General features: G+C 65.4%; 1 protein-coding gene across 3 annotated transcripts in view; it reads right to left on the bottom strand.

Annotated features, from left to right (window-relative positions):
- IQSEC1 (IQ motif and Sec7 domain ArfGEF 1) overlaps positions 1–15348 on the bottom strand; it is a 140165-nt gene that overhangs the window by 85436 nt on the left and 39381 nt on the right. The window contains exon 1 of one of the 3 annotated variants that reach the window (XM_061128976.1): positions 11152–11568. The exons of 1 other annotated variant lie outside the window; for it this stretch is intronic. In XM_061128976.1, coding sequence (XP_060984959.1) covers positions 11152–11219 — 68 coding nt within the window. In that variant the 5' untranslated portion in view covers positions 11220–11568. Of the gene's footprint in view, positions 1–11151; positions 11569–15348 lie in introns of those variants that run through there. One more of the 3 variants, XM_061128979.1, reaches the window with a different exon arrangement.

The raw sequence follows: 15348 nt of genomic DNA, 5'->3' as shown, positions 1-15348 counted from the left end.
GAATCCGCCTGCAATGTGGGAGGCCTGGGTTCGATCCCTGGGTCAGAAAGATCTCCTGGAGAAGGGAAAGGCTGCCCACTCCAGTATTCTGGCCTGGAGAATCCCATGGTGGGCTGCAGTCCATGGGGTTAAGAGTCAGCCACCTTGAGGGTGTGAAAAGTAGCTAACACTTTCACCGTTCACCACGCAGAGCCGGCCTCCCTCAGCTCTCGATTATACACCGGGTAAGGGGTAAGGGGTAAAGGTCAGTGGTGTTTCTGTGATCTCACGGGATCTTTGAGGAAAAGGGCAGCTGCGTTGACTTGGGAAGTGACAGGTTCACCATCTGCTGTGAACTCTCCAAGTGCACTTCCTGACCATCAGGTCTCACCGGCCTGGGGCCTGCCCTCGGGCGGCTTATACTCCAAAGCAAACAATATCCCCCTTGGCTCAAACCCATGATTGAAAAACGGCAATTTTTAAAACATTGGAGCACTTCCCTGGTGCTCCAGTGGCTAAGTCTCTGCGCCCCCAAGTCAGGGGGCCCGGGTTCGACCCCTGGTCAGGGAACTAGCGCCCACGAGCCGCAACCTACAGCTCACCTGCTGCAGCCCGAGTAGCGCTGGAGCGTCAGGCGCTCAGTCGTGTCCGACTCTGCGGCCCGTGGACTGCGGCCTGCCAGGCTCCTCTGTCCATGGGATTCTCCAGGCAAGAACACTGGAGTGGGTAGCCATTCCACTTCTCCAGGGGACCTTCCCGACCCAGGGGTCGAACCCGGGTCTCCTGCGCTGCAGATGGATTCAAGATCTGGCAACTAAAGGTCCCACATGCCACAAGGAAGATCGAAGACCCTGCATGCCACAGCTGGGATCTGTCATGGCCAAATAACTACTAAAAGTTAAGAAATAACAATGTTATAATCACACTGAGAACAGCCGTTTTACTCCACATAACCACCTACATTCATGTAGCCACTGCGACGTCATGACACGTGGACGCGCCCACATACAGTGGCATTTAACCCTCACCTTGGAAATGCGACCCGCAGTTTGCAGAGGAGGAAACTGAGGCTCAAAGAAGCACAGGGGGGGCTGCTCAGGGAGTCAGAGCCGGCCATGCGGGGGCCGGGCGCTGACCCGCCACCTCCCTGCGCCTACCCGGCTTATCTCTGCCAACTGAACACGCTCTGGGGCGGCTGAGAAGGGCTCTAAAAATTCGCTGCTTAAGGACTTCCCTGGTGGAACAGTGGATAAGAGTCCGCCTGTCGACGCAGGGGACACTGGTCTGACCCCTGTTCCAGGAAGATTCCAGATGCTGCAGAGCAACGAAGCCCATGAGCCACTACCACCGAGACTGCGCTCTGGAGCCCGCGAGCCGCAGCTACCGAAGCCGGAGCGCCTAGAACCCACACTCCAGACCAAGAGAAACCACTCTACTGAGGAGCCCGCACAGTGCAGCCAAGAGCAGCCCCCGCTTGCTGCAGGCAGAGAAACCCGCGCAAAGCAACAACGACTCAGCCCGGGCAAAAAAAAATCGCTTTTAAGATTCAGAGCCAGGCTGGTCTCCTGGCTGCTCAGAGCAGGTGACTGTCCGTAGCCACCGCGGCGTGCAGGCCTCTGGTTTCACGAGTCGCCGCCAACCCCGGCTCTGACACAGCCCTGTTTGCAGGCCCTTGGGTTTCACATTGACTCTGTTTGCTGCCGGTGACGGGAGGCCTGGTGGTCAGCCTGCTGCTGGGAAGGTGTTTCAACACACAACTGTTTTGAACGTGTGGACTTCCCCAAGCGCCGCAGCCAGGGACAGCTCGCAGTCTCCTGCCGGTACAGCGGACGCTGCTGACCCTGGCCGACGGGTGAGGCGTATGTTCCGCCTTTGCGGGGAAAGACGGCTGGCTTGGACAAGCCTTGCTCCAATCCAGCCGCTGCTCATCCTCTGCAAAGAGGGGACGAGGAACCTCCAGGGCCATTGTGTGGCCGGGACAGGGCAACAGATAGAAAGTTGTGGGCACACAGTAGGCGCTTACTAAGTGCTCTTTTCTTCCCTGTCCACACGGCCTGGAAGCCGGGCCACCTTTCACCCACTCGTAGGCCCTGGCACCCCATCCTTCTCACCCTCAGGCAGCTGTCCTGACCTCTGGGCCCGGGCAGGTGCCCCAGGAGCCGGGCACAGCCCGCTCACCCCACTGCGTGCAGGTCCTGAGCTGGCCTGAGCCCCAGGACGAACCACAGGCTCCTGCCCTCTCACGTCTCACTCCCCAGGTCAACTCCAGGCCCTCAAAGTTTAGCTCAGCTGCCGCCTCCTCCAGGAAGCCTCGGGGGAAGCTGTCTGCATATAAACCCCAGCGCTGCTCCTCGGGGCCCCCACAGGCCTTGGAGCTCACCCCCGGTCAGCTCTGACTGCCGGTGTCCTAACTTCCTCTTTCCTGTCCCCTCTCCCCCAGGGCACCGTCAACAACACGCCGGGACAGAAGCAGCGTGAGGCTCGCCACCGCTGGCCCTGCAGCTGGCCCGTCACGGGGTCGGGGAGCACTCCCCACATGTGCCAGGCACCCGCGTGGAGAAGGCCAACGCGAAGCCAGCGGAGAGGAGAGCAAAGACAGAGTTGAAGAGTCCAAACCCGTCCATAAACGGAGCTGCTGGGTCCAGCCATGCCTGAAGCCATTACCCCCAGACTTTCCAGTTCCACGAATCGGAGAAGCCCCTTTCACAGAGAAGCCTGTGTGATCCCGATTTTTCTGTCACTTGCAACTAGAGGGCCTCTACCGGGAAGCCTGGTGAGGTGACCTGAGACACCCAAGGTCACATGCCCAAGAAAGCCGCCGAGAGGGGCTCTCACGGAAGTCTGGGCGCTCAGCCTACTCCCGCTGCCCAGCTGCAGCCCAGCGCCCCAGCCAGCCTCGGGGTGCAGCCCAGGCACTCTGCCCTGCTGGCCTTAGCGTCTCACTGTGTGCTAGAGGCGGGCGGTGTTATACTCATTTCTGGGCACTGCGATGCTCATCCATTGAAGGGGGTTGATGACCGCCCCTCCACAGGCTCTTGGTGAAGGTCAGAGGGTGCCTCAGGGTGGCCTGGCCCACACTCATGGGACTCCGAGTGAAGGCAGCCGTGTGGACCCTCCCTCCTGCCGGCACCTGGCTGACCGTCTGCAGATGCAGGGCCCAGTGGACCCGGGTCCCGGCCTGCGGGCCACCTGGAGCTCCAGACGCCCCGCGCCCACGCCTGGCTGTTCCTCCCGCTGTGACTGTGGCCTCGTTTCTGAGCAGGGGTCTGAAGGCCCACATGCTCTGGCTCTCTGATGCTGGGGTTCTATGTAGCCCTGGCTCTCTCCAAACAGAAGGGGTTCCAAACGCGATGAGGCCAGCAGGTATCCAGGAGACGGTGTGGGGTGGGGGCCTGGCAGCTCCATGGTCTCTGTGTCCCACCTAGGCCACGCTCCAGGGGAAAGTGAGGTGACAGTCGCTCAGTCGCGTCCAACTCTTTGCGACCCCATGGACTATACAGTCCGTGGAATTCTCCAGGCCAGAACACTGGAGTAGGTAGCCTGTGCTTCTCCAGGGGATCCTCCCAAGCCAGGGATCGAACCCAGCTCTCCTGCATTGCAGGCGGATTCTTTACCAGCTGAGCCGCCAGGGAAGCCCAAGAATCCTGGAGTGGGTAGCGTACTCTTTTACAGCAGATCTTCCCAACCCAGGAATCGAGCCGGGGTCTCCTGCATTGCAGGCGCATTCTCTGCCAACTGAGCTATGAGGGAAGCCCTTAGGGAAAAGTGTCACCTGCAAATAAGTGTCCAGGCCCGGGGAAGAAAACTCCCCAAGGGTTCGGACTCCTCAAGGTGTGCAGGGAAGGGGCCCCACCAACCTGAACTTATCTGGTGACCATGAGGCAGAGAAAGCGGAGGGGACCGGGCCCGCATGGGCGGGGCGCAGAGCCAGGGCTGGCAGACCCGGGCGTCTACACGGCGGCGAGCCGCGGCTTCGGAGGGTCAGCAGGAAGGAGGGCTGAGCCCGAGGCCCTGTTTGAGCAGAACCGGGCTGAGGAGGGCACGTGGCCGCGGGGACTCGGTCCGGGGACATTGGGAAGCTTCAGGAGAGGGAGCGGTGGGACGCCCCGCACGGCTCCCCACAGCCCGCACCGCTCGGCCCAGGGCCCCGGGCCCCCACGGGCAGGCTCCGCCGTGGCCCTCTGCCCGCCGCCTGCTCTTCCAATCGCCCTTGGTCTACCTGCTTCGTGATGCTTCAGCTCTGCCCATGCCTGAGCTCTGACAGCCGTGAGGTTGTGAATCGGGTCTGCCTGCGGCTTTGTGTCAAACGGGCCCCATGCACCCATGAAAATAAGCCACATTCGCCCCGGTGGCCCCCCGGCCCACCATTCACCCCCCTCCTGTGCCTTTTTATCCAATTTGTTCGACCCTTTCGGACGCCCAGAGACGACACAGTGCTTGGCTCATAGTAGGCGCTCAATAAATGTCTGTGGAATGGACGTGTGAGGTGCTGAGCATGTGCGGCGCGGCGTGGGGCTCAGCTTGTGACTCCGGGGCCTGGGGGGCAGGTGAAGTCGGGCAGTCTGGGAGGGGAAGCAGCCTGTCTGCGGCCCCCCGAAAGCCAACCACATCGCCCGCCCAGGCCCCGCTGTCCTGGCCCGGATCACCCCCCTTCCGCCTGCCCTCAGGGCGGCGTCCATCTGCCTGGCCAGGGCCCCCGCTGTACCCTGGGACCCAACAAAGACAGGTCACGCCTGACCACCAGCTGTGGCCGGAGCCCTGGGCCCTGAGCAGCCTGACCCCCGGGGTCCTGCCGCGGCCCCCAGCCCAGGGGGTCAGCGGGCAGCCCTGTGGCTGGTCAGGGGGAGCCTTTGTCGGCCCCGGCTCAGAGGGCAGCCCTGGATGGAGTGCACCCCTCAGCCGTGTGTCCCCCACCCAGTCCGGGCTCCAGGGGGCCTGTGGGGTGGAGACCCCCTCCTCAGGACAGGAGTCTGGCCACCTGCAAATGGAGAAGCGGACCCAGAGATGGGGTCCTTGCAGGAGCATTGCCCCCTGTCCCCCGCAGATGGCGGTGCCTCGCACTGGGGGGCTGGGGGTCGCGCGCCAGGTCCAAAGCCCAGGTCCGCCTCGCACGCCGGCCTGGGATGCTGCGTACACGCCCTCAGGTCACCAGGGGTGACGTCTGAACGGGGCGGGGAATCTCCCTGAGGGCCAGGTGGCCGGGGCCGCCTCACCCGGGGGTTTCCTGAGGGGCTGCACACGCCAAGTCGCTATTCCCCAGGCACAGAGCTGCCTCACCAGCGGGACTGTCCCCAGTCCCTCCAGCCGCACGGCTCCACACTGGACCAGTTCAGAAAGAAGCCATGGCTGTCGGTGGGGCGGGCGGGGCGTCCAAGGGGCAGAGCCCGCTCAGGACGCAGTGGACCCCCGTGGACTGACGGGCGGACAGGAAGCCCAGGACCCGGAGCCTGGGGGCGTCCTCTGCGCCCTTGCCGCAGCCCCCGAGGGCCCAGGGCGAGTGCTCCCCGGGGGATGGGGGCGCCCCCCCACACACACAGGGCCTCTGGGGCCTCAGTTGACTCGGCTGTGAAATGGGCATGGGCCAGAGTCTCTCTCTCGGGGTGTCGTGGGGCCCCAGGCAGAGAACCGCGGCCTGTGTGAGTTGAGGGGCTCTGGCCATCCCCCTCCTCCAGCGCATGGGGCGGGTCTCACCCCTGGGGAAGCCAGCGAACTTCCCTCCTGCAGCTGCGGCCGCCCTTCCGGGCCGCTGTGGGGAACACCCGGGCCACCGACATGCCACCTTGCCCAGGCGCTGAGACGCGGGAGCAGAAAACAGTCCCAGGAAGCGGCCCAAAGCCCGGGGGTGGGGTGGGGGGTGGGGTGGGGTGGGCAGAGGCGGCGCGAGAGATCCTCCGCCCGGCCGCTGCCCCAGGACTGTCTGCGCCCCCACGGGTCCCCTGGGTGCCCAAGCCCCTGTCCCTGCCCCCCGGGGCGGGCGGTTGGTGTACTCACGGTCCCTGGGGAGAGGGCGGCAGCCTTCCTGCGCCCGGCACCCTGCCTGCGTCCGTGGCCCCCGGGCACTAGCCGTGGGCCGCCCGCCTCGCCTCACAGACCGGGGCCTGACGTCCCACTTCCTCCCAGCTCAGCCTGCATCCAGGAAACCACGCCCCGGGCACCCTCGGGCCCCGCCGCCCTCACCCGGGCCAGACACTGCCCCGAGGGCGCTCCGTCCAGGTCTGGGCCATGCAGGTGGCCGGAGACCAGGCAGGCCCCAGAGGCTCCGCTCAATGAATAATACAGCTCCCTGCTGGCCGGTCTCTCCCGGCCGATCTCGCGTTTCAGGGGCCACTCGAGTTTCCTAGAGCCTGCTTTGTTCAGAAGCACAGGGCCCCGGCTGGGTCTCTGGCCACTCGGCGCTGACCCTCTCGCTGCGGGCCAGCCTGGGCGGGCAGGACAAAGGCGGACGACAGGTGGCCTGGAGGACTCTGCCCTACTTAGCCTCAAAGCCGCTCTAGCCCACCGGGGACCAGGCGTGGGGTGGTCAGCCGGCCTCCTCGCAGTCAGCTCCCAGTCCCCCACCTGCAGGGCCCCTGGCCACCCCTGGTCACTGCCCGGCCCATCCCCACTCCTGGAGGCCATGCCCAGACCCCCTCCTCTAGGAGGTCGTCCTCCGGGGGGCAGTCTGTCTCCCTGGGGCATTTCTGACTGCTCTCTCCAGCCCCTCCAGCCCACAGCGCGTCCCCCCACCCCTACCATCTCATTTCCTCGCGGCAGCCTGATTGCTTTGAAACAGAAAGCACAGTGGTAGCTTTATCCTGCTCCGCGCCCTGCCTTGCCGCAACCGACTCTGAAGTCTTCGACCCGACCCGGGGCCCTGCGGACGGCACATCCGTCCCCCACCCGCCCGCCCACCCCCCACCTTGCCCTAAGCGCTCCAGCTCAGGGCGCTGGCACCTGCTGAGTTCACTCCTTCCTGCCACTCTCAGCTCAAGGCCACCCCCTGACCCAGGCGTTTCTTTCCTCTGTCTTGTTTTAAAAACAATTTTGCTGAGATAGGACTCAAGTTCTGTAACATTCACCCATTTAAAGTGTGCCATTCACAGGCTTTCCCTGACGGCTCCATAGCTAGGCTCAGCGCTTCCAGGGTTCAATCCCTGGTCAGAGAACTAGGATCGCACATGCTTCGTGGTGCAGCCAAAATAAAAATTAAAAAAGTAAAGCGTGCAAGCCAATGTTTTCAGCGTATTTAGAGTCGTGGAAACATCACCACCATCTAAGGCTGGAATATTTTCTTTTTTTTTTTTCTTTCTTCTTTTTTTTGGAATATTTTCATCATCCCAGAAAGAAACACCCATTAGGCAGTCCCTCTGCGTCCCACCCCAGCCCAGACAAACTCTCGTGTATTCCTGGATCAGGGGAGTCGCCTCCTGTGGATGTCCGTGTAAGTGGAACCGCACACTCTGTGGCCTTGCATGCCCCGCCCCGTTCCTTCATCTGTGATTCTCAAGGTTCGTCCATGTCGCAGCGTGTACCAGCGCATCATCCCTTTTTACGGCTGACAACGTTCCGCTGCAGGGACGGGCCCGCTCTTCAGCTGAAGGGCACTTGGGGAGGCCTCTCTGGACCACCAGGTCACGTGGCCCCTTCTGCCCAACCTCTCCATCACTCCCCCAGTCTCACCCTCCTCTCCGAGTCCCTGTCTGAAGACGACGTCTTCATCCGTTTATTTATTGTTCAGCTCCAGGCGGGATACCAGCCCTGTGAGACGTGGCCGTCTACGTCCTCACTGCTGTGGGCTCCGGCTTTCCGCACCTGCTGGGGTGGCCTGTGCCCCCCTCCGCCACCTCTCCACCCGGCTCCCCGAGGGTGAGAGCCGCCCCACCAAGAAGGGCCCCCCAGTGACCCCAACAGGAAACTAATAACGCCAGGTCCTCGGGGCCCTGGCGCCTCCTCTGCCCCAGGCGGTGGTGTGTGTGGGGGGGTAGGTGCCTCCCAGGGTAGGTGCCAGGCACTGAGTAGGCCTTCAAGTTCTGCACAAAGACTCCCTGGGGGGCGGGGCGGGCGAGGGAGCAGCAGGTGGAGGAGGGAAGACAGTAGGCTCAGGGGGTCTGAAGTCTGAGGGTCTGTGTGAGCTCGGATCTCCCGCCCCGGCTGCCCAGAGAGGGTCCGGGAGAGGCTGGCCTGTAGACCACAAGCCCCCGCCCGGAGGTGTGCACACAGGCCCTGCGCAGGGGCCTCGGACGGCTCACCGTCCAGGACGCTCCCTGGACGCCCCTGGAGCCCGGCTGCCAGCTGTGCCCCAGCCCTCCTTCCCAGATGCTGGGGGCGGGGTCTGCTCGGCCAGGCTCCCCACTGCCCCATTCCCAGCCTGCGCCCCAAGGGGGCTGCCCTGTTCCCCACCCCCCAACCAGCAGCTCCAACACCCCCCACCTCCACCGCAGCTCAAATGCCCCACCCACCAGCCCCCCAGGGCAGAAACCGATCTCTCGTTCCCCAAATAATGCCAGATGCACAAGTGATGTTCCTGCCCGACCAGTCACACACACACATATACCCACACACACACCCCTACCCCGCACACACACACACATACACCCCTGCCTGCCTGCAGGCCCACAGGCACCAACTCATTTAATCTCAGAACAACGCTAAAAGTCACTTATGCGATAGGAAGGGCTGAGCCGCTTCCAGACTCTGGGTGCTGACGGGAACCCCCTCAGGATCACCCCAAGAAGCCCGCCCTGCTGGCACCGCCCGCCCACCTAACAGGCAAGGAAACGGGCCAGAGACGCTCAGCGGCTGGCCGGCAGCTGCGCATCTGACACCCACCGCCGCGGGCCGGGGGGGGCTCTGCGACCCACTCCCCGGAGCTCTGTCCATCTCGCCCTGAGCCTGGGGGCCCCGCTCAGCGACCTCAGCCAGAGTCCCCAGAGTCCCCGGGACCCTGCTGCCAGCGTCCTGGCTGCAGCCCCCGAAGCGCTGGTGGGGGGCCAGGCCTGGCCAGGCAGCCTGCTCCCCACACACCTCGCGCTTCTCCAGATGTGAGCGGCCCGGCCAGGGCGACGGCGCAGGAGGCGCGGAATCTGAAGACGCAAGCGGGAAACTATGCGGGTCCGACGCAGCCCCGCAGTCTGTCCCCATGGCCGCCGCCCGCCTGCCTGCCCCGCAGGCCTGCTGACTCAGCTCTCCCCCCTGGCCGGGAGCCGGGATCCCCCCACCCCCGTGCGGGCTGGCCCGCTCTGTCTCGGGGAGTGGCCTTGGCTCTCTCGGGGGCTCCCCAAACAAGTGGGGTGTGGGCCCAGAGACCAGAGCGCGCCTGCTGGAACCTGAAGCCCCTGGCCCCGCCTGGCCCCAGGCCTGTCCTGCCAAGTAACCACACAGCATCCTGTACTCACAGGCACTAAGGGGGGTTTGGGGCAAACCCAGAGCCAATCATGGTGCCCGCACGCCCCTGGAGCTGGTCCTGTCGCTGACGGCCGTCACCACCATACGGCCGCCAGCAGTGCCCGCAAACACCAGGGGGCACCACTGAGCCCCCCAAGCCCTGGGGGGCTGTGATGACCCCCGCCCGGAAGACGCAGGACCTGGGGGGCCGCTCCCCTCCAGGGGTGAGGCCCTGGCAGGCGGTCCCCCCCCAGGCCTGGGCCCACCGCATCCTATAAACAAGCCCTGAGGTTTCCCGAGTGCCAGTCCCCGGAAACCACGGGAGAGAACGGGACGTAGGAAAATCCCGCTGCGGCCACAGGGAAGGGCACGCAGGGACTCGCCCTCTGCCCGGCCCGGTCTCCGAGGTGCCTGCCCGGGGAGGTCTGTCCCAGGGGCTGAGGAGGGACAGGCAGCTGCTGACTCACACTCGGGGGGGAGCTTTCCTCGCCTGGTTCCCACAGCCAGCAGGAAGTCTCAGCCCTCACTGTCTGCCCTCGGCCTGGCCCTGCAATGCCTCTCACCCTCCCGTCTACTCAGAGTGAGGCCCAGGGCTCCCACATGCTCTCCCCTAGCAGCAGAGACAACCATGGTCCTTTACATGCTGGCTTCTCATGCGGAGAGAGAACTGGGAGGCTGGCTTTCCCTTTTTCCCTTGGCTGCTGGGAAGCTCAGTCATTTTTATCTCCACAAAAGGATCCCAGGACCCTGCACATTTCTCTCCTGCTCTACTTTTTGTTTTCCCCGCAAGATCATGATATCCTAAACTGTGTTTTTCCTGACCCTGACGTTTTATTGTTTATTTTATTGTAGGGATTTCATATAAGTGGTCACAAGTATCTGGGGAAGGAAAGAAGGCAGGAAGGGAGGGAGGAAGCAAGGGAGAGTTTATATAGTTTACACGTTAGGTAATGAGGGTGAGAAGAAAGAGGGGGGATCTTCCCATCCCTTATTCTTCCTAAAACCTCCCCTTGAAGTAAAAAATATGCCCTAAGGTATTGTCCAAATAGGCAGTGTCTCAAAGCCCCACCCAACCCCTATAGCCTCGAGCCCAGCCTTGTCTGAGGTCACAGCTCTGAGCCCTTTCAGCAGCTGCGGAGGCTGGAACCAGGCCCTGGGGGCGGGGGTGGGGCTGGGACAGGCTGGGGTGGGGGGTGGTGCCCCTGCCCCGGCAAGCACCTCTGTCTCCACCCCCATCACACCTGGTTCCGGGCACCCCCCAGCTGGCGGAGGGGGAAGTCAGCTTACCCCGAGCTGGCTGAGAGCCAGGCCCCGCCGCTCTTCCCTCCCTCAGCCCTCCCGCTAAGCCTCTAGGATCTGCAGGTGGGAAACTCTGGCCGGAGAGGCGTCACCCGCCACGGCCAGTGAAATGGGCAGCCTGGGGCCCGAGTCCAGGCTCAGCGCGGGAGCCCGCGCGTGGCCCACGGTGAGTGCCGAGCGCATCTCACCCGGGCAGACAGTCGAGGCGGCTGCGGACGGGGCCCGGGTCCCTCCACTGCGCCCAGTGTGCCGCGGCAAGTGCCCACCGGCGAGGCCGCCAGCCACACCAAGTCTGCCTGGTGCCCCCCAGGGCACCCAGGCACCACCCTGCTCCGTCCCCATCAGAGCCCCGGGGGAGGGTGCCGGGGGGCCTGTCCTGCCTCCGGCCCTCGGGCTGGGCTGCCCTGGACCTCCTGGAGCCAACCGAACCAGGCCAGCTGGTGCCCGCTCACCCCCGTCCGGCGACCACAGCCGGGCTCAGCTGCGTCCACGCGCCCGTCCCCCTGGTACCTGAGGGTCCTCACGGAGATGCAGTATTTCCACATGAGGCTCCACACGGCGCCGCCGCCGCCCTTCATGCCTGGCTAGCGGGGAGCGGGTGGCCGGGGGCCCACGGCACTGCCCTCCGGCCCCGGGCGGCTCCTGTCGGGGGACTGGCTCTCAGGTCACTTCCTTCTCCATAGTGGGAAGGAGACAGAGAAGGCCTGGAGCGTGGGGAGGGGGAGGCCCCCTCGGACCCCCGCAGGTCCCAGCCCGTCCCCGGGGCCGCGGCTCTAGCCCCTCCCAGCCGAGCGGGGCTCACACACCCGACCCCGCGGCTCTGCCGGCACAATCTCGCTCTCCTCGCCTCCTGCCAGGAGCCGGCGGTGGCCCTGGGCCAGGGGAGCCGTGAGTCACTGGGCGGGCCGGGTGAGGGGCGTCCACCCGGGGCCCAGGGCTGGCCCTCCGTCCAGAGGCCGGCCTGGGACAGGGAGGGAGGCGGGCGGGAGGCGAGGGCGGTCCGCATCTTCCGTCAGCTCCCCAGAGGCCTCAACCCAACACCCGCCTGCCGCGGCCCTGCCCACCGCGGCCAGGACGAGGGGGCTGTCTGCCCCAGCTCTGGAGGAAGCCTGGGTGGACGGGAAACAAAGACACAGCCAGCCGCTTCCCAGGCGTGCGGCTGCCCACCCCCAGAGGGTCTCCGTCTGGCGGGGGAGACAGGGTTGCCAGCCCTGGCCAGCCCACCCCTCGCTGTGAGATGACCCGGGGATGCCTGGCCCCTCCTTGGCCCCAGCCCAGCCTCACGGAGCGCTGAGCACGGGTCCAGGACTCACTTACTCAGTTCTCCCGTCTGCCTGATGGAGTGGATTTTATCACCAGCTCCACTTGACATATGAAGACCTGGGCGGGGGGGGGGGGGGGGGGGCCGGGGTGGGACTCGGCCCAACTGAAGCTGCCAGGCACACCCTCCCCGGGGCCCCCGTGGGCCGGAGGAGGGATGCAGGGCGGGCTCCCCTCAGCTGGTGTGGGGTCTGGGCCTGAGGCGGGTCCCGGCCATTTCTGGAGGGGACCCCCGCTGGATGGAGCGCCCCGCCCTCGCCCCCTGCCAGCTGCTCCCAGGCCCAGCCCACGGTGGCCAGCGGGGGCTTCCCAGGCGAAGCCCCCGGGGACAATGACTCACGGCTTCTTCCCACCCATGGCCCCCAGGGAGCCCCTGAGAGCAGGTGGGCCCGGAGCCCACACGCAGCTGCTGTCCAGTGGCCCCCATCTCATCCTCCAGGGACCCGAGGTCAGGGAGGGCCTCACCTGCCCACAGAAGGTCAGGGAGGCTGGGCCAGGCCTGCCCGGGTCTCCGGCTCAAAGCCTTGTTCTGGGCCTGGCCCCCCGCCCGCCCCAGCCCTGGCCTGTGCAGGATGGGGAGTTTTGCGGCAGATTCCAGCCCGACTCCCACAGTGGGGAAGGCAGCTGCACGCTCGTCTGGCTCCTACACTGGGAAAGAATTTTCTCTCCAAAAGGAAGCTGGGCTTCAACAGAAGCCATGGCCTCCTGCGGGCCTCAGAACCCAAATTCTCTCTCCTTGTTATCAGACACCACCACAGCAGGCCCCGATCCACCACAGGAGTCTTCCACGGCACTCCGAGGAAGTGGCGGCCCATTGTCTGCTCGGATGCCCTTGAATGCCCCCAGTGACAGGAACCTCACTACCTCTAAAAGTTGGGCACTCCACCGACCTAAGGAGACGCTCCCTCGGGGCGAGCCGCCCTGCTGCTCTCCACAGGGGCTGCGCTTTCTGAGCCACACCGAGCACGCTCGGCCTTCAGGGGCTGGTCTGGTCTGTCCTACCGGTGGGAGTTTGTCAACACCTGTTGGGGGCGCGGCAGAGCCTGTTCACACGTCTCGACCCGCCCCTGTGCTCAGGTCCACCCACTAACCATCCACAGACCCATCCATCCATCCACACGTCCACACTCTGTGCCAACCATCCCTCCACCCATCACGGATCCCTCAGTCACCACCCCACCCCCAGCCTGGGCCGTCCCGCGTCCCCGCAGGGTCACGAGCTGTGACAGGTGGCGGCAACACGCTCCCCTCGTCCGGAACCCGCCTCCCGCCCTCCTGGTCAACCCCTCGCCTCCCTCTTGGTCCCCGGGGCTCCATCCTTCCCGTGTCGCATCCTTGGCTACTGGGAGCCTTGTCTAGTCCTGCCCCACACCGCTCGGGTGGCCCACGGGGTCTGGGTCCCCATGTCCCCCGGGTCCCAACGCCCCAGCTCTGGTGCAGACCCCTGGACCCCCAGCTGGAGGGGCATCTGTCTGGCGCTCCTCACACACTTGCCCTGTGCCGGGCACCAGTCGTGGCCGGCGCCCAGTTTGCTGTAGCGGGGCTCTCAGATGGAGCGCCACACTCAGGACCAGAGCCCAGGACCCCTGGGGGGCCCCTCTCCAGCTCCCCTCCTTCTGGAGAAAACCCTATCCTGAGGCGGGGCTTCCCTCCCTCGGCCTTACCAATGGGGAAACTGAGGCCAGGCAATGGGCATGGCTTTCTCAGCACCCAGGGTGTCACGTTTTCCTCGGACACCTGCTCCTGGGTGAGGATGGGCTGGGGTGGCTGTCTGAGGGTTTGGGGAGCCCCTGGGGTGACCCCACCCAGGGGGCCAAGCCAGGAGCCATTTCCCACGCGCCTCTTCACGGGTGGCCCCTGATGACCTGCCTTTTGAAGCCCCGCAGCCCCAGTCCGCAGCCAGCACTCCAGTCCAGCCCGCACTCGCCCGACCCTGGCCTGGGGCTGGCGGGGGTAGAGGCTGTCACACAGCAGAGTGCCTGGGCGGGCGCCTGGGGGGTGCGGGGGCCGCCCGACTGCTCCCACACTGCCCCATCCTGTTCTCTCTAATGCCGCCCCATCCCCAAGCGGTGGGTGTCACTGCCCCCATTTTATGGATGAGGAAACTGAGGCTCCAAGGGCCCTGAGGTCTCCTGAATGTTTTCGGCGGCTTGTCCTCGAGTAGAGGGACCAGAGGCCTGGTCCATCCCTGACTCCTTGGTTCCCACACGCGTTGTCTCTGAGCCTGCTTGCTCCTCTGCAAAATGGGACAGGCCTCCCTCCCCTCCGGGCTGTGATAAAGGATGAGCTGTGTGACCCTGGGCGCGGGACTCAACCTTCCAGGGCCGTCTCCTCTAGGACGGGGCGCTCGTGTCTTATCGAGAGCCCCTGGCGGGCTGGGCAGTGTGGGTGCGCAGTGAACTCTGTCCCCCTCCCCACCCCCCATGGACCGGGGCCGCCGGGAGGTGAGGGGAGGGCATGGAAGCCTTCACGCCCTCCACCAGTCCCTCTCACCAGTGGCCTGGCCAAAGCCCGGCACTGTGGAGAGCTGGCCGGCCGGCCACCCTCAGCCCATGACTCAGCTGGCCCCCTGGGGGTGAGGTCACTGCCGTCCCGGTGGAGGGAAGGACGCGTCTGTTCCCTGGGAGATGCCGATGCCACGGGGAACCAGGCCTGCGGGGGTGTGTGCCTGCTTGCGGGAGGCAGCATCTGGGTGGGGAGGGTAGTGTGCGAAGACCAGGTCAGGAACAGGCCGGGCGGGGGCTTACTTCTGGGGCCCGAGGGAGGGTCTAGGGACCCCAGGCCAGCCTCGGGCCCAGTGGGCATTGACCCCTCTATGGGCCTGGTGAGGAGCATCTGTGGTCCTCAAGCTCCGAACACCCCAGCTCCCACCTCTGCCTCGAGCCGGCCTGTCTCACTCAGCAAACGGGTGCCCCACCCGCTCCCTGGTGGTGAGCTGGGGTGACCGGCCCCCGCCCCAGCCGGGCCCCGGGACAGCCTCTCCAGTGCCTGCTTGGCCCTTGGCCAGCCTTCCCCAGCTAACCCGGCATTCTTCCTGACACCCAGCTCCCGCCCCGCGGCTGACCTCGGCTGGGTGGGCATGGCCTTCTCCACCCACCACCTGCACGGAGCTTCCTCGTGCCTGCGGTGGCCCCCACTCCAGGCACACCCCCAGGCCCACCCACCCTGGGCCAGGAACTCTGCACCCTTGGGCTGCAGGCGGAGCCTCCACTCTGCTCGGGGCCAGGGGCTGCATCCCCAAGAGCCCGGTTTCCCAGTGGGTGAGGCCAGGGGGAGACCCCGGCAGGGGTTCACTGCCCCGTCTCTGCAGGCACGGGGCCTGGCGGGCGCCCCTGCCCACGGCTCTCTCTTTCTGGGTTCTTGTAACGGCTCCCCTCCCAACCTCAG

This window comes from Dama dama, chromosome 24, assembly GCF_033118175.1.
Source record: "Dama dama isolate Ldn47 chromosome 24, ASM3311817v1, whole genome shotgun sequence".
In the NCBI taxonomy this organism is placed as follows: domain Eukaryota; kingdom Metazoa; phylum Chordata; class Mammalia; order Artiodactyla; family Cervidae; genus Dama; species Dama dama.
This window is presented reverse-complemented; position numbering and strand designations above follow the sequence as displayed.